The sequence below is a fragment of the Emydura macquarii genome, unplaced genomic scaffold (assembly GCF_026122565.2).
Source record: "Emydura macquarii macquarii isolate MOO-44397 ecotype Brisbane River unplaced genomic scaffold, CSIRO-AGI_Emac_v2 contig_3671, whole genome shotgun sequence".
Taxonomy (NCBI): Eukaryota; Metazoa; Chordata; order Testudines; family Chelidae; genus Emydura; species Emydura macquarii.
The window spans coordinates 6,048,717-6,067,138 of NW_027133808.1; the positions used below are offsets into that span (position 1 = coordinate 6,048,717).

The 18,422-nt window shown below is 42.6% G+C and overlaps 1 protein-coding gene across 8 annotated transcripts in view; it reads right to left on the bottom strand.

Moving 5' to 3' along the window:
• Positions 1-18,422, bottom strand: part of PCCA (propionyl-CoA carboxylase subunit alpha) — a 415,109-nt gene that overhangs the window by 210,649 nt on the left and 186,038 nt on the right. For all 8 annotated transcript variants that reach the window (XM_067536816.1, XM_067536817.1, XM_067536823.1 and 5 more), the window contains 2 exons: positions 18,220-18,288; positions 17,298-17,373 (listed from right to left, as the gene is read on the bottom strand). In XM_067536816.1, the coding sequence (XP_067392917.1) occupies positions 17,298-17,373; positions 18,220-18,288 (145 nt within the window). The remainder of the gene's footprint in view (positions 1-17,297; positions 17,374-18,219; positions 18,289-18,422) is intronic.

Consider the following 18,422-nt stretch of genomic DNA (forward strand, 5'->3'; position numbering starts at 1 on the left):
TATGCAAATCCTGTTTTGGAGATTACAAATCAATTTTCATTCTAATGTAATACTGGTTTAATAAATCAGAACAAAAACTTAACATACATTTTAAATTAAAAATGTGAAGGCTCTATATTATAATAAAAACGATATTTTTTAATATTGCAATTTAAATGTCAAAGAGTTAATATGATGAACTATATATTTCTTCCTAATCACTTTTTTTTTTTTTTTTTTTTTAACGTTACTTGAACTTGTGTGTGTTAAAGCTAGAAACTGAAGTTCCTTATGTGTCAATGCAGTTCAGACAATTAGAGTATAAACAAGCCTCGTCAAATTATCCCATTAGGCACCACTCTCTCTAGAGATGAGAGAGAGTTTGGTATCCATGAATACTCAATCTTAAATAAATGCAGGGCAGAGACTTCCTGCTGTGCAAAACAGTGCCAAAATCTGTGTTGCTTTTCAAATAGAAACTAGTATATCCAAAGGGTATAGCAAGTCCTGTAAGCCCATTAAATTTTAGAACCTCATCCTAAGATAAAACTAGTGCCCTACAGCTTAGTATTTGGCTTATTGCTTTCTCACTAATACTTTTTATTACTTTCTGTAGTAGAAAGTGAGAACCTGAAACATGAGGCCTAGTATAACAGGGCAGGTATGAGGCCTGAGCTAAAGTAGCAGTCAAGCCCTACCTATAGAAAGCAAAGTTTGAAGGAGTCAGGCTGTGAGCCTGCCTGTAATTTCACAGAAAATGGCAAACACACATTCCAAAGAAGTGCTAGGCACAAGCACATTCCAGAAAAGTGGTATCAGAACATCCCAACACCAAGAATGATACAAGCTCTCTCCCCAAAGATACCATGGACACACTGACCTCTCAAATATAAGGTCAGGATGACAATGTGATGGATAGAGATGTTTTGATCGAATCATCCTGTACAAGGTAAAGGGTAGTATCTTACCATGTCAGAGGGTGGCAACTACACACGTCAGAGGGGCAAACACAACTTGTTTTTATCAGTGTATAAAAGGGGGTCTCAAAGGGAGTTTCTTTGTCTGGCTGAGTGAGGAACAGAAAGTCTCACTGTTTATTGAGCGGGTCCATTGTAACAAGCATACATGTGTTAGTGGTCCTGTAGAGTCTGTGGGATACTTGGACCGTACTTTGTCTACAATAAACCTGTCTGGGTGCCTTCGTTACTGAAACAGATCTCTGGTCTTATTGGGTAATCTAATTGTGGCTTACTGTATCGGTTATCTGCACAGACCTGGGACAGCATACATACTGGGAAAAAAACATACGCAGCCAATAACTGACAACACTTTCCTATCAGTTTTTATTTTTCTCTCTTTCATAGTGACAACTTTTTCTCAAAAGTAAGATCTTTTTCATCTTGGCAAGATTATAAACAAGAATCAATATAAAATATAAATATTTAAATACCAAAAAGAATATTTATGAAAGATTAAGATGGCAAAATTAAGAAAAATCAGGAATTCCTGAATTTAAGGAACTAGGCTCTGTCTATGTGAGAGAAAAAAATGGTTACTTATCTTCCATAACTGTTGTTCTTTGAGAAGTGTTGCTCGTGTCCATTCCATGCTAGGTGACTCACAAGCAGTACTCCTGGAGATGGGCTTGGGAGTTTATAGATGTGCTAATTGCAATATTGTTCTCCCGAAACTGGCATGGTCATGGGCCTTTTGGGTGATGGCATAATGGGATGCAAAGGAATGAAACAGACAACCATGTAGTGGTTTTGCAGATGTGCTGGATTGGTACCTGAGTAAGGAATGCTACTGACGAAACCTGGGCTCTTGTGGAATGAGTGGTCATGATGGCCAGAGGCGGGACCTTCGCCTGCTCATAGCAAGCTTGGATACAGGCAGTTATCCAGGACGAGATTCTTTGGGATGACATAAGTACCCCTTTCAACCTTTCCTCTACTGGTATGAAGTTGCGTGGACTTGAGGAAAGGCCTAGTTCTCTCAATATAGAAAGTGAGGGCCTGCCTAAAATCCAATGTATAAAGACGACGTTCCTCAGCGGTCTTGTGAGATTTTGGAAAGAAGACAGGAAGAAAAACATCCTGCTTATTGTGAAATTCCGACAGCACCTTTGGTAGGAAGGCCGGATTGAGGCACAGCTGGACCTTGTCCTTGAAGAACACTGCATTAAGGGGGTTCTGACGTCAGGGCCTTGATCTCAGAGACGTTTCTGACCGACATGATTGCTACCAGGAAAGCAACCTTCCAAGAGGGAAGAAGTATGGGGAACGATACTAATGGCTCACAGGGAGGCCCCATAAGCCTCGACAGAACCAGTTTTAAGTCCCGTGGGAGGGAAGGGGGAAGAGATTGGATTGTGAACCAGAGGATAGAGTCTTTCCAGCCTCTTGAGAAACCTCACCATCACCTTGTGGGAAAATACTAATCTGCCACGCACTGGAGGATGGAAGGCTGAGATGGCTACCAACTGAACCTTAATAGATGAGAGAGCCAGACTGACTTTTCAGGTGAAGCGGACAGTCCAAAGTAGATTGCAGAGAAGATCGGGAAGGAAAGAGATTCCGTTTGGAGGAACAACAAGTGAAACACTTCCACTTGGGCAAGTAGGTAGCCCTGGTTGAAGGCTTTCTACTACCTAGCAAGACTTGTTGAACCTATTCCAAGCAGGCTGGCTCTTCCAGGTTCAGCCACACAGCAACCATGCCGTCAGGTGCAGCGAGGTGAGTTTCGGGTGAAGCAACTGGGCATCGTCTTGTGAAATCAAGTCCAGGCGCGGTGGAAGCGTGAGTGGGGCTGCCACTGAAAGATCCAGAAGCATACTGAACCAATGTTGGCGCAGCCTTGTCTGAGCTACCAGGATAACCTTTGCCTTGTCCCATTTGATTTTTCAGACTACCTTGTGAACCAAGGGGATCGATGGAAGGGCATACAGTAGGCAGTCTGCCCATAAGATCAGGAAGGCATCAAAGAGGGATCCCATGCCATACCCATGCAGCGAACAGAACTGGTGGCATTTCCTGTTCTGTCTCGTTGTGAACGGGTCCACCTGGGGAAGCCCCCACTTCTGGAAGTTCTGGATGTTCCATGCAGAAGTCCCATAGCGGGAGGGCTTCCTGGCACAGCACTGAAAATTGAGCCCCTCGCTGCTTGTTGATATAAAACATTGATGCAGTGTTGTTCATCAAGACCTGCATAACTTTGCCTGAGATCTGGGAAAGGAACACCTGGCAAGCCAAGCATATCACCCTGAGTTCCCTGATGTTTATATGCAGGGAGAATTCTTCCTGGGACTAGAGGCCCTGAGTCATGAGACTGTCAAAGCGGGCTCCTCAGCCCAGATCTGACATGTCCAAGACTAAGGTTACCGACAGATGAGGGGTAGCAAAGGGTACCTCTTCATTACAGATCCTGGGTCTCTCCATCAGGTCAGCGAAGTGAGGACCGGAGATGGAACTGAAGTATCACGTCCAAGTGGTGTCTTCTTGAGGAGTATATGGATGCTAGCCACATCTGTAGGGGTCTAAGACAGAGCCTTCCATACTGCATCATGTAGGTACATGCGGCCATATGACCTTACAGTTTGAGGCAGACCCAAGCAGTTGTTAGTGGGTGGGTCATGACCTTGGCAACCAAGTCTGACCCAGCCTGGAAACAGACTTCCAGCAAGGAGGCTTTGGCCTGGGTTGCATCAAGCACTGCCCTGATAAACTATTCTCTGAACCGGGACCAGAGTTGACTTCTACTCGTTTATCAACAGATCCAGCACTTGGAAGGTGGTCAAAACCATACTGATGCTGTGCTGCACTTAAGCCTGCAACTAACCTTTGTCAGTCAGAGGTACGGATAGACTTGCACACCTCCATACCTGAAGGAGGCTGCTAACACCGCCATATACTTTGTGAAGACTTGTAGGGCTGCCTATAGCCCGAAGGGAAGATTGGTCAGTTGGTAGTGGCACTGACTCACTACAAACCTGGGGAATCTTCTGTGACCATGGAAGATAAGAGATGTGAAAATATGCATCCTTTAAGTTGAGGGCAGTGTACCAGTCTCCTGGATGCAGGGAGGGAATGATGGAGGCCAGGGAGACCATGCAAAACCTCAGTTTCTTGAGATATTTGTTGAGACAACACAGGTCCAGGACCCCTCTTGACCTTCAGGATTAGGAAATATCAGAAGCAAAACCCCTTCCTTCTCAAGTCTTGAGGAATTTCCTCTATAGCCCCCACACATAGGAGGGCTTGCACCTCCTGGGCGAGAGGCTGCTCGTGAGAAGGGTCCCTGAAGAGGGACTGGTGGGGGGTGGGTGGTGAGAGGGGGTGGATGTAAATTGGAGTGTGTAACCCACTGTTACCATGCGCACTACCCAACAGTCCAATGTTATATATGACCACACTAGGCTGAAGGGCAACAGTGATCCAAAAACAAAAGTGGGATGGATCTAGAGTCAAGACTGATATATTGCCCTCAGTTACACCTTCAAAAAGCCTGTCTGGCCCTGCTGGGATATCTATGACAGCCCTACTGGGAGGCTGAGATAGGAGGGAGGGGATGGTTTCGTTTATAACCCTTCCCTTTTCTTTTGTAGGGCTCCTGCCTGTCAGGCGCCACAAATCTAGGAAGCTGTTGGGGCCTAGAGTGCTTCCTGGAAGCTGGAGGCATGTAAAAGGTGAAGCAAAGGGTAGCCTTCAAGTCCTTGAAGCTTTGAGTCCATCTATTCAGAGAACAGAGAGGTGGCCTCAAATGGGAAGTCCTAGACAGACTGCTGAACTTCGTGAGGGAGGCCAGAAGATTGGAGCCAGGAACAGCAATTCATGGTTACTGCCGGTGCCATAGTTTTGGCTCCTAAGTCGGCCACCCCTAGAGCTGCCTGAAAGAAGGTTCTAGCCACAGACTTACCCTCTTCTAGGATGGCCATGAACTCCTGTCTTAGCTCCTGCAGCAGTGAGTCCTTAAATTTGGACAATGAAACCCACAGATTAAAATCATACCTCCCCAGCAGGGCCTGCTGGTTGGAGATACGCAATTGGAGGCTGCCCATCGAAAAAACCTCATGACCAAAAAACTGCAGTCTCTTGGCCTCTTTATTTTTGGGGGTGGCCCGTCTGTCCCGCTCATTCACCACTGACACGACTAAGGACCCGGGAGGTTGGGGGATGCGAGTAAAGATACTCGAACCTGCTGGCTAGGACACAGCATGTCTTTTTTGCCCTTTTTGAAGTGGGTGCCGGAGAAGAAGGGGTCTGCCATAGTGTCCTGACAGGCCCCATCACCACTTAGTTAATGATAAGGCCACTATGAAAGGAGCAGCTGGAACTAGGATGTCAATCAGGCTACATACTGACTACTTAAGCGCCTCAACTTCCAGGCCCAAGTTCACTGCAACCCTTTTCAGGAGCTCCTGGTGGGCTCTGAAGTAGTCTTATGGGAGCAGGTCACTAGGCCTGCGACCGCCTCATCTGGACAAGGAGGAGGCATGTGCTGGAGATGGGATTCCCTCCTCCTCCTCTGCCACATCTATTAGGGCCATTTCCTGGACGTCGGCATCGGAGTCCAATGCCGAATTGGAAGAGGCAGTAGCCCATCTTTCTGACACCATCCCAGTATGAACAATGGGACAGGAGGCTCAGTATCAAGGGAAAACCCCAAAAATTCCAGTACTGCCACTGCATTGGGCAGTGGCCAGGCCCCTACAGGAGGGCCAATACTGAAGTACAGTGTATAGGCTGGGTACCTTCTCACTCTGACAAGGATTCTTCCCCTGGAGCTCTTAGCAGTGTAGTACCTGCTTCCGTCTCTTCGCGGTGCTAGGGAACTGTTGACAGGCCAGTGACTGCTGCATCAAGACCATGGCGGGCTTGCCCCTGGATGGTACCAAGGTAGTCGGTGCATCAGTGGAGGTCAGAACTGCTTGCTCCTTTCTGTCCCCAGTCGCCTTGACTGACGAGGGACCTTGAGGGAGCCAGCAAGATTGGGAGGGACAGCAGGTCCTTTGCCACCTGGAAAGCCTCCAGAGTTGAAGGGGCCAGCAGACACCTGACACTGTGGCTGCTCCCAGGAGTCAGTGACAGGTCACGTACCAGATTCAACGCTTTAGGTGGAGTCAGCAGAGCCATCACAGGCTTGAGGGAGGACAAGTGGCCCAGCACAAGTCTCACTACACTAGTCGCTCCCCACTTGTCCCTCTTCTGTACTGTACTCTCTCAGTGCGTTGACTCTTATGTCTTTTCCTCAGCACTGGGGATGGAGAGTGGTGCCAGGAAGAGCATGGTGCTGGGGGAGTGCTCCCAACGGATGCTGAGGTACCCAGTGCCAATTCGGAGCAGCTCTACTCTGAGGCTGTCTGAGGGCCACCTCCATGAGAATAGCTTTCAGCCGAATGTGTATCTTTTCTCGTGCAAGGTCTGAAGTCCCTTCAGATCTGGCACTACTCTTTAACATGAGATTTCCCCCAGGCACTTTAGGTAGCTAGAGTGCAGGTCGCTCACTGGCATCAGCTTATTGCATGAGGTACACAGTTTGAAGCCTAGGGACCAGGGCATGGCCAGCCCCTGGGGCAAAAAGTCCCTCGACAACAGTAACAACTACTAACACTATTATGTAAAATAACTCTAAGAACTATATGCACTAACTACAATAACTATACAGATAGAAAGTCCTAACCATTGGGTAAGAAGCCTTGCAGCATTGTTCCTGCAACCGTCATGGACAGTAAGAAAGAAATGAGAGGGCACAGAGCCAGCTGAACCCCTTATACCAGTGCATACATGCTCAGCTCCAAAGGGTACTAGAGCCGGTCCTATGGATACCACTCAGGGAAAAATCTCCAACAACTGTGCACACAGCATGCACACCTAGCATGGAATGGACATGAGCACACACTAGAAGATGTGTACCAGCCTAACATGACCTAAAATCAAAAAGGAATCCTAGAAAAAGTGAAACAATGGACAAATTGCTAAGAAAGTACAAAAGAATAGCATAAGCATGTATGGACAAAACCAGAAAGACTAAGACAAAAACCTAGCATGGGACGTAAAAGGCAATCAGAAGAGGTTCTTTAAATACATTAGGAGCAAAAGAAAGATGCAGGAAAGTGAGGGTCCTCTACTTCGTGACAAAGAAGAGCTAATAATTTATTACATCAAAAAGGCTAATGTGTTTAATGCTTACTATGCTTCAGTCTTCACTAAAAAGGTTAATGGCGACCAGATACCCAGTACAACTAATATGAAGAAGAGGGAAAGAATGCAAGCCAAAATAGGGAAAGAACTGGTTAAAGAAAATGTAGATACATTAGATGTATTCAAGTAGGCAGAGCTGACAAAATTAATCCTATGGTACTTGAGAAACTAGCTAAAGCAATCTCAGAACTGTTCGAAATTATCTTTGAGAACTTCTGGAGGATGGGTGAGAACTTGAGGCGGATGAACATAGTATCTGTCTTTAAAAAGGGGTACAAGGAAAACCCATGGAATTACAGAACAGTCAGCCTAATTTCAATAGCAGGAAAGGTACTGAACAAATTATTAAACATTTGTAATCACCTAGAGGATAACAGAGTTATACGGAATAGTCAGGATGGATTTGTCAAGAACAAATCATGCCAAACCAATCTAATTTCCTTTTCTGACAGGGTTACTGGCCTAATGGATGGGAGGAAGCAATAGATATGATACATATTGATTTTAGTAAGGCTTTTGACACAGTCCCACATGACATTCTCAAAACAAACTAGGAAAATGAGGTCTAGATGAAATTACTATAAGGTGAGTGTGATATTTCAAACAATTGTGCACGTAAAGAGTAATTATGAGTGGTTCACTGTCAAACTGGGAAGATGTATTTAGTGGGGTCCCACAGGGTCAGTCCTGGGTCCAGTACAATTCAATATTTTCATTAATGACATGGATAATGGAATGGAGTGCTTATAAAATTTGCAGAGGACACCAAGCTGGGAGGGGTTGCAAGCACTGTGGAAGACAGGATTAGAATTCAAAAAGACTGACAAATTGGAGATTTGGTCTGAATTCAACAAGACGAAATTCAATAATGACAAGTGCAAAGTACTTCATTTAGGAAGGAAAAATCAAATGCACGACTACAAATGAGGAATAACTGCCTTGGTGATAGTACTGCTGAAAAGAATCTGGAGGTTATAACGGATTACAAATGATCTAAGTCAACAATGTGATACAGTTGCAAAAAAGGCTAATATTCTGGGGTGTATTGACAGGAGTGTTTTATGTAAGACAGAGATAATTGTCCCATGTCCAGTTCTAGCTGCCACACATCAAGAAAGACATGGACAAACTGGAGTGTCCAGAGGACAACAAAAAAAACAAAACAAAACAAAAAACAAAACAAAAAAGGCTTTAAAAACCTAACCTATGAGGAAAGGTTAAAAAAACTGGGCATGTTTAGTCCTGAGAAAAGACAACTGACAGCAGACCTGATAACAGTCTTCAAATATGTTAAGGGCTGTTATAAAGAGGATGGTGATCAACTGTTCTCTATGTCCACTGAAGTAATGTGCTTAATCTGAAGCAAGGGAGATTTAGGTTAAATATTAGGATAATCTTTCTAACTATTAGGATACTTAAACTCTGGAATAGGCCTCCAAGAGAGATTGTGGAATTCCCATCATTCGAGGTTAAGACTAGATTGGACAAATTCCGGTCAGGGATGTCTAGACATACTTGGTCATGCTTCAGTGCAGGGGGCTGGACTTGCTGGCTTCTCAAGGTCCTCTCCAGCCCTACATTTCAATTATTTTATGTGCTTAAGTCCAACAGGCAAGGTGACATTTCATAACATTAGGTGCAACATCAGGCTCTCTTCTATATATGTGGGGGGTATAATGCTCATTTTTCTTATTAAATATAAACCTTATGAGTCACTGTTTGTTTTTAATGCAATTGAATCAGAATCCAATGACCTCTCTATGAGAGAAATAGGAGCTGTGTAACCATGTCAACATGTTTACTCTCATGCAAATCCCCACTGCAAATATACCACACTGATATAAAGCAGTGTTTACATCAGCAGTTTACTCCAGTCATCTACTGGATGAAATTGCACTGGTGTAAAACCCATTTTACAGTGGCACAGTGAATTTATATTGGGCATTTGGCAGTGTAAATAAATTGATGCTGTTATACCAGCGCCTATTTTTCTCACATAGAAATGCCTTTAGATTCTGACTTTGTTACATTATAATAAAAAAGTGACATAGTAAGGCTTACATTTAATAGGGAAAACAGGAAAGAAATACACTACATACTTGGGGCATGACCTAACCTTATTATGGGACAGTGCCTAGCCAACTGGACTTACGCAAATGCTTAATTTAAGCACATTTTAAGTGCTTTGCTGAATGGGGATCTAAAGTTATTTGCCTACAGCTACACACCACGTCCATAACAGAATTTGGAATATCACTCTTGCCAGCAGACTCACTGAAGACTTATTTTATACTCCAGGAATATTGTAGAATTTGACTTTTACAATGAAGGAAAAAACCCTACAAGACTTCACAAACTATTTAAGCACTATGCTTACCGTACACAATATCATGGCATCTAAATTACCTGCGTAGTGCCCTATGGTAAAACATTCTAAAACTGCATGTTGTGTATTGAACACCTGAAAATGTAAGTGCTATTTTGTTGTTCCTGTGTAGCTTATTGACCACAACAGGGCTCTTCCAGGTCAGTAACCAGATCCAGGTCACAGATGGCAGTTTCACAGCACAATGCATTTTCCCCTTAACCCTGTTTTATATCCCTTAACCTTCCACACTCATAATCACTCTTAACTGACAGAGCACAACAGCGTCTCTGTTGCAAAAATTCCCGCATCCTTTGAAACCTCATTGTGACAGAGACCTTAATGATGAGGACAGCAGCTAGGATTACTTCAGAGAGCTGTTTTAATCTTCACTATTCACGTCCATAGAGTGGATTTACAAATCATTGCTCACTCTTCAGAGAGTTGGGAGAGTCAGCATCACATTTCCAAATTGCGCCAGCCAACGAAGTAAAGTGCCAAATTTTGGATCCCATACCATAATCTATTTCTGGGCAAATGTTCTCTCTTTTGTATGGGAATTCCATACACAATAATTAGTTACTTGTAATTCAAACGATTACCTGCTTATTACTTGTAATTCAAATGATTATCTTCTTCATAGGTATGTACAGTGTAAGAATTTTAAATCCTATTGAAAACATAGATCAAGTCAGATTTTCCTAAAGCAGTTTTAATAAAATCATTATTATAATGAAGTGATACCTACTGAGATTACTGTGACTCTTATGAGTGTAAACATATTTGTGGAAGGAGAACTTTGAAGGATACATCTTAGAATGGTATTCACTTCTGTCATTAGACAGTCTTTATCAAATAAGCATAGCCCGATTCCCACTAAATGTTTTGAAAGTCAGTTAAGAAAATTTCAGATTTTTAAAATATCTGCATGTTAAATTTTAAATAAATATATGTTTAATGTATCTAGTATACCTGGAAAGGAAAATGTGCGTCCTTTAGTTTACAAAATACAGGCATTCTAAACAACTGTATGAACACTTTTCAAACCAGAAGATTAGCAAGTTTAAAGTGGAGATCTTTGACTTCAAAAGGGCTAACTTTAAAAAATTAAGGGAATTAGATGGGCAAGTGGACTGGACTGAAGAATTCATGGATCTAAAGGAGGAAGAGGCTTGGAAGCCTACATCCCAAGGAAGGGGAAAAATTCATAGGCAAGAGTTGTAGACCAAGCTGGATGAGTAAGCATCTCAGAGAGGTGATTAAGAAAAAGCAGAAAGCCTGCAAGGAGTGGAAGATGGGAGGGATCAGCAAGGAAAGCTACCTCTTGGAGGTCAGAACATGTAGAGATAAAGTGAGAAAGGCCAAAAGTCAAGTAGAGTTGGACTTTGCAAAGGGAATTAAAACCAATTGTAAAAGGTTGTATAGCCATAAAAATGGGAAGAAAACAAAAGAAGAAGTGGGACCGCTAAGCACTGAAGATGGGGTGGAGGTTAAGGATAATCTGGGCATGGCCAAATATATCTAAACAAATACTTTGCCTCCATTTTCAATGAGGCTAATGATGAGTTTGGGGATAGTGGTAGGGTGGCTAATAGGAATGAGGATATGAAGATAGAAATTACCACATCCGACGTAGAAGCCAAACTCAAACAGCTTAATGAGACTAAGTCGGAGCAGAGCGGGGGCGGAGGGGGACGACGACGACGGACGGACGGACGATGATGGACGACACGGCGCAAAGGGGCAGATAATCTCCATCCAAGAATATTAAAGGAACTAGCACATGAAATTGGAAGCCCATTAGCAAGGATTTTAATGAATCTGTAAACTCAGGGGCTATATCTTATGACTGGAGAATTGCTAACACAGTTCCTATTTTTAAGAAAGGGAAAAAAGTGATCCGGGTAACTACAGGCCTGTTAGTTTGACCTCATTAGTATGCAAGGTCTTGGAAAAAATTTTGTAAGAGAAAGTAGTTAAGGACACCAAGTTAATGGTTAATGGTAATTGGGATAAAATACAAAATGGCTTTACAAAAGGTAGATCGTGCTGGACCAACTTGATCTCCTTTTTTGAGAAGATAGATTTTTTAGACAAAGGGAATGCAGTGGATCTAATTTACCTAGATTTCAGTAAGGCATTTGATACAGTTCCACATGGGGAATTATTAGTTAAATTGGAAAAGATGGGAATTAATATGAAAATTGAAAAGTGGATAAGGAACTGGTTAAAGGGGAGACTACAATGGGTCATACTGAAAGGTGAACTGTCAGGCTGGAGAGAGGTTACTAGTGGAGTTTCTCAGGGATTGGTCTTGGGACCAATCTTATTTAACCTTTTTATTACTGACCAGAGCACAAAAAGTGGGAATGTGCTAATAAAGTTTGCAGATGACACTAAGTTGGGAGACATTGCCAATCCAGAGAAGGATTGGGATATCATACAAGAAGATCTGGATGACCATGTAAACTGGAGTAATAGAAACAGGATGAAATTTAATAGTGGAAAGTGCAAGGTCACGCATTTAGGGACTAATAACAAGAATTTCTACTATATAAGCTGGGGAGCATCAGTTGGAAGTGACAGAAGAGGAGAAGGACCTGAGCGTATTGGTTGATCACAGAATGACTGAGTCACCAATGTGATGTGGCCGTGAAAAAAGCAAATGCAGTCCTAGGATGCATCAGGCGAGGTATTTCCAGTAGAGAAAGGGAGGTGCTAGTACCATTATACAAGGTGCTGGGGAGACCTCATCTGGAATAACGTGTGCAGTTCTGGTCACCCATTTTTAAGAAAGGTGAATTCAAACTGGAACAGGTGCAGAGAAGGGTGTCTGGCTGGTGAGTCTTGCCCAGGTGCTCAGGGTTTAACTGATCACCATATTTGGTATCGGGAAGGAATTTTCCCCAGGGTAGATTGGCAAAGGCTCTGGGGAGTTTTCACCTTCCTCTGTAGCATGGGTCACGGCTCACTTGCTGGTGGATTCTCTGTACCTTAAAGTCTTTAAACCATGATTTGAGGACTTCAGTAACTCAGTTATAGGTTTATTATTGGAATGCGTGGGTGAGGTTCTGTGGCCTGCATTGTGCAGGAGGTCAGACTAGATGATCATGTTGGTCCCTTCTGCCCTTAGAGTCTATGAGGTCTTGGATTCTCTCTTATAAATAATACCAATTTTCTAACTTCTCATGTAATGCATTATGTTTATAGCTAAACAAAAGAAAGTAACAACCTTTATACAGTTTTAAGTTTGTGCTGGAAACTGACAAAGGCATACAATTCGAAGTTAAGCAGGTGAGTTCATGAGGCAAAAGAAAAAATGACCGAAGAAAATTCATAAGGGGTGAAATCTTGGCCTTATTGAAGTCTGTGGCAAAACTCCCATTAAAGTCAAAGGGGATAGGATTTCACCCAAACTTTGAGCATTTTTCCTTGCTTGCTTTTACCTTAAAGAGTTAGTGCAAGAGGGGCTCAGGTAGCCCAGGAATGATTAGTTTCTTCTTCTCTGAAGAGAAGTCACAGCATAAGCAGAGGAAAAGGGAAAGGGAAATGGTCTAGATCTCTCTTTCCTCACCTCTCTCTACCAGAGTGATTTATATGTTGAAACTGTAGAGAAAGGTTTTAGCTAGAAAGTTGTCAAGCCATCAGATCATCTGAGGCACTGGAATTACACAGTTATCACATGGGGAAAATGGGCTCAGAAGAAGAGGTATCTTTAGAGGTGCAAGAATGAAACAGTTTCTCTGAAGTTTTCTTTCTTCAAATCTCTGGGTATCGAAGATCAGATAACAGAGGAACACAGTACTAGGGAATGGACCCTTTAATGGAAGGAGGTTTCAAATCCATTACTTTACTAAATGTCTCCAGTTCTGATGCAACATTGCTGTTTTGCTGTTGAGTTGGGGCACTTTAAAAGAATGGAACTGTAGATTATTGCAATCGTGAGCTGAGACAGCTGTGAACTCACAGCCAACCACACTGTGGAACATCCAAGTTTTTCCTGAAGTCACTGGTGATCAGCATCTAGCCAAATGATTATATTCAACTTTCTCCCTCAAATCAAGGAAATCAAAATCTTCACTATGCTCTTGCACACCTACCTGCCTATTTCGACAACAGCAGAGGTGCATGGGTAACTACTGGAATAAAAGCATTGAAAGACATCCCAGTGCTGATTTGAAATAAGTTATTAGCATTTTTCCTCAGATACTCTGGTAAACAAAACTCTGATTTTTTCCCCTTAGTTCTGCTTTTGTCATGTCTTTTTCTTATGGGATCTGAATAAGGCTGTAAAGAAGGGAGAGGTCAGAAACACAAACTCTAAATTTGAACCCAAAGTTTTAATTAAAATGTCTACTACTTCAAAGGGTTTGTCTATACAGTACAGCAATGAAGTCTACACAAGGGTGTCAACTGTAGAGCACTCTAATGTATTACACTCTAACTGCCCCATGAACTAAAAAAAGGACATGGTGCATGTTAACAGTTCTGTTGGAAGGGAGCAGGGTGGGAGAAAAAGGCAGTGGGGAAGGGGAACAGGATAGGGCAGGGAAATGAGAAGGGGATCGGTGACTGGCGGAAGGGGGAGGGGGCAGGAGACAGCAGGAGAGGAAGGAAGAAGGGATGGGGTAGGTGGCAAGGGAGAGGGAAAGGGTGAAAGGATGAGAAAAGAAGGGAGATGGGGGTGGAAGCGGGAGCCTGGCATGCAGCATCCCCGCAGCAGCACAGCAGCCGCCGCGGCCGCCCCAGCAGGGCTCTACCCCATCTCAGATGAGGTCCAGGTGAGAGGCACACGGGGCACAGAGCTGCTGTGTACCACATACCCTGCACACCGCCCGCTGCACAGCACAGCACCCTGGAGGAGGACATACTGCTGACCCTGTAGCTGATTTGTGGGCCCAGCTCAGGCAAAGCTTAAAGTGGGCAGAGTGGTAAGAGGCCACAGACCTGGCAAAAAAGAATTTAAAATGGTGTATTTTAAGCGCTGCCCTACTAAGTGCATGAACATTTATTTCAGCTGGAATTGCCATAGACTTTTTTCAGGCCACTTAAAGCACTGAGTTCAGAGATTCACAATTATCTTGCAGTGGTCAACAGCCCACAACAATCATGACTATTGTACAGAAACTGGTTGATTCATCCACCCCCACTCCCAAGTATTAACAGTTAATGTTTTGACTTATTTTGCTAATTTAAAATGCTGTTGGTAGACATTTGTCAGTGTTGAAATGAAAGGTAATATATTGATTTGAATTGCACTGCTGTCAGATAACGAGTCATAGAATCACAGATTAGTATTGGAAGGGACCTCAGGGGGTCATCTAGTCCAACCCCCTGCTCAAAGCCGGACCAACCCCAACTAAATCATCGCACTCAGGGCTTTGTCAAGCCAAGCCTTAAAAAACTCTAAGAATAGACATTCAACCACCTCTTTAGGTAACCTATTCCAGTGCTTCATCACCCTCCTAGTGAAGAAGTTTTTCCTAATAGCCAACCTAAACCTCTCTGGCTGCAACTTTAGACCATTGCTCCTAGTTCCGTCATCTGCCACCACTGAAAACAGCCTAGCTCCATTCTCCCTGGAACTCCCCTCTAAGGATTGAAGGCCGCTATCAAATCCCCTCTCACTCTTCTCTTCTGCAAACTAACCAAGTCCACTTCCCTCAGCCTCTCCTCATAAGTCATGTACTCCAGCCACCTAATCATTTTTGTTGCCCTCCACTGGACTCTCTCCAATTTGACCACATTCTTCCTGTAGTGGGGGGCCCAAAACTGTACACAATACTCCAAATGTGGCCTCACCAATGACGAATAGAGGGGAATAATCACGTCCCTCGACCTGCTGACAATGCTCCTACTAAAGGAGCTCACTATGCCGTTAGCCTTCTTGCCAATAAGGGCACATTGTTGACTCATATCCAGCTTCTTGTCCACTGTAAACCCCAGATCCTTTTCTGCAGAACGGCTGCCTAGCCAGTGAATCCCGAGTCTGTAGCAGTGCATGAGATTCTTCCGTCCTAAAAATCAGGACTCTGCCTGTTGAACCTCGTCAGATTTCTTTTGGCTAAATCTTCCCATTTGTCTAGGTCACTCTGTATCCTATCAGTACTCTCCAGAGTATCTACCACTCCCCCCAGCTTAGTATCATCTGCAAAATTGCTGAGTGCGCAATCCACTCTATCCTCCAGATCATTGAAGATGATGTTGAACAAAAGCTGGCCCCAAGACCAACCCTTAGGACACTCCACTTGTTACCAGCTGCCAACTAGACATTGAGCCATTGATCATTAGCCATTGTGTCCGATGATCTAGCCAGCTTTTTATCCACCTTATAGTCCATTCAACCAACCTATACTACTTTAACTTGCTGGCAAGGATACTATGGGAGACCATATCAAAGGCTTGGCTAAAGTAAAGATATATCATCTTCACTGCTTTCCCCACATCCACAAAGCCAGTCATCTCATCATAGAAGGCAATCAGGTTGGTCAGGCATGACTAGCCCTTGGTGAATTCATGCTGACTGTTCCAGATAACCTTCCTCTCTTCAAAGTGCCTCAAAAGGGATTCCTTGTGGATGTGCTCCATGATCTTTCCAGGGACTGAAGTGAGGCTAACTGGTCTGTAGTTCCCCAGATCCTCCTCCTTCCCTTTTCTGAAGATGGGCACTATATTAAACATTTTTTTTGGTAGATTTACAGGAGCATATATATTTAGTGGATGCATCCCACATAACATAGAAAGCTGCATATGTGGCCCACACCAATAAATAGGTTCAAAACCACTGGCCTAGGTGGTGAGGCATTTCCACTCCTCTAACTCTCTGCTACGTGGCTGAGAGAAGATCTGTGTAGTAGTTTCAGTCCCGCGTCTCAACTCCTGGTGCTATCCTCTTCAGGAACCAGGAGAGAAGGGACAAAAACAGAAACCCTCCAGCAGGATCTCAAGTTGGGAGAGGAGCAAGTAACTCCTTCTCTCAGCCACGCTCCTAAAGAGGTAACCTAATCCATCATCCTGATGGCTCTCCCCACATAGCTTCTCTCTCTTTATCTGAGGGCCTTCAGGGGTTGGAGCGTAGAACAAAATTTCCCCCAAGACAGTGTTTCTCCCCGTATTCTCCTTGGAATTTAGAGAAGCAAAGACCTTCTACAGATCTTAGAGTGGAGAAGAGTCAAGATCCATCATGGCAGATTCATCCATGTTCCATAAAATAGCTGAAGAAAAACATCTGCTTCTCACACGTAGGCATGGGAAGAGAGCTGAAACAGATATTTATCATCATCTAAGGTGCGAAATACTGTCCAAAACTGCATGCTATGGTATTCCCTCAGCGCTAGCACAAACCTTTAGAATGAAAAAAAACCAACACAGGCTTGCGGTACTATACTATAGGAACACAGTAGAAGTACTAAGGTACGATGAATGATTACGTCTTACGATATACTTGCCTTTGAATTTCACAGGATAATAAATGCAGGATCTACCATGAGTTTGTGAGAGCTCTAATCAGTTTTGGAAAGTAATTAAATTAAATTATTTAATTAATTACTTTCAACTAAAAATGCTGCAGGAAAAAATGAAGTCTCTTTAGATTTGATGTATCTACTCAGCTTAATTAACACAAGCTTTCCTTGTTTTAATTTGCACTTAATAAGCAGGAACTTTACTCAATTTGCTAATTACTACATTTTCAAGCTGTTTTCTTGAAATAGATGCCAGCCTACCACACTAGGAACCCAAATTTCTGTAGTTACCTCGAATTACATAATTGTCCAAAGCATCTTCCATTCTTTGCAATGCTTCAGCTCTATCAGAGCCATATGTAATTAGCTAAAAACAAAGGTATTTAAGTCAGTTATAAAAATTCAGTTTTTATGTCTAAAATATAATAATTTTTTTTAAAAATCTTCACAGCATCATATGTATAGATTTTTTATTTACAGAAATCATTTTGCACATATTACTGTATGTCTACTGGAGCCCTTCCCCAAAACAGTAATACAAGACAGAGGCCTCTCAACCCTCTGGTATCCAGAGACAGAAGACCAAGCTTTTTCTTTATATGATTTAAGCATGTTTATATCTGACTCTCTATTCTTCTTGAAGCCACACAGAAAATTCGAGTAAAGGTCAGCAATGCTGTGAATTTCCATATTTCTTAAGATTCTGCTTTCTTGTAAGTTTAATTCTGAATTTCTTGGCTTGTTAAAAACACTAACTGTAATGTCCTTGGTAGCAATCTTACGCTTAAATTACTGAAATGTACTCTCTAATGTTAACTACTATTTAACAACATTTTTTGTCAGGGATTACCAGCCCTATAATTTCATCAGAAAATCAAAGAGAAGTTAGATTGACAAGGGATAAATCTGTAAGAGTACAGGACCTTGTTTAAACTAAAATGCTTTTAGGAATCAGAAAACTAAACAAGAATAATCACAAAAAACAAGTAAAAGGGTAAATTAATTTGTGTGAGATCAGACATATTTATATATTTTCTCCCACATTAAGCTTCTTTTCAATATAGCCTCCTTTAATTTCTTTCATGCTTCCTTTATGCATATCACATCCAGCAGCTTTGAAATATTGGCTCATTACTAAAAAGCTCTCCATTTAAAATTCTTGTATCTAAAACTAGTATTTTATATATTAGAACATAAAAAAAAATCAACTCACTTTTGAGATCATGGGATCATAATAAATGCTAATATCACTTCCTTCTTGTATGCCACTGTCAACACGTACCTTCAAAAAATAAAAAAGGAGCAAATGTAATTCACAGAGGAACAAACACCAAGTTTTGACCTCAGATAGAACATACATCTCGCACTTTTAAACATGACAAGTTTCACAAGAAGGTAAAATATTCTTTTCCACAA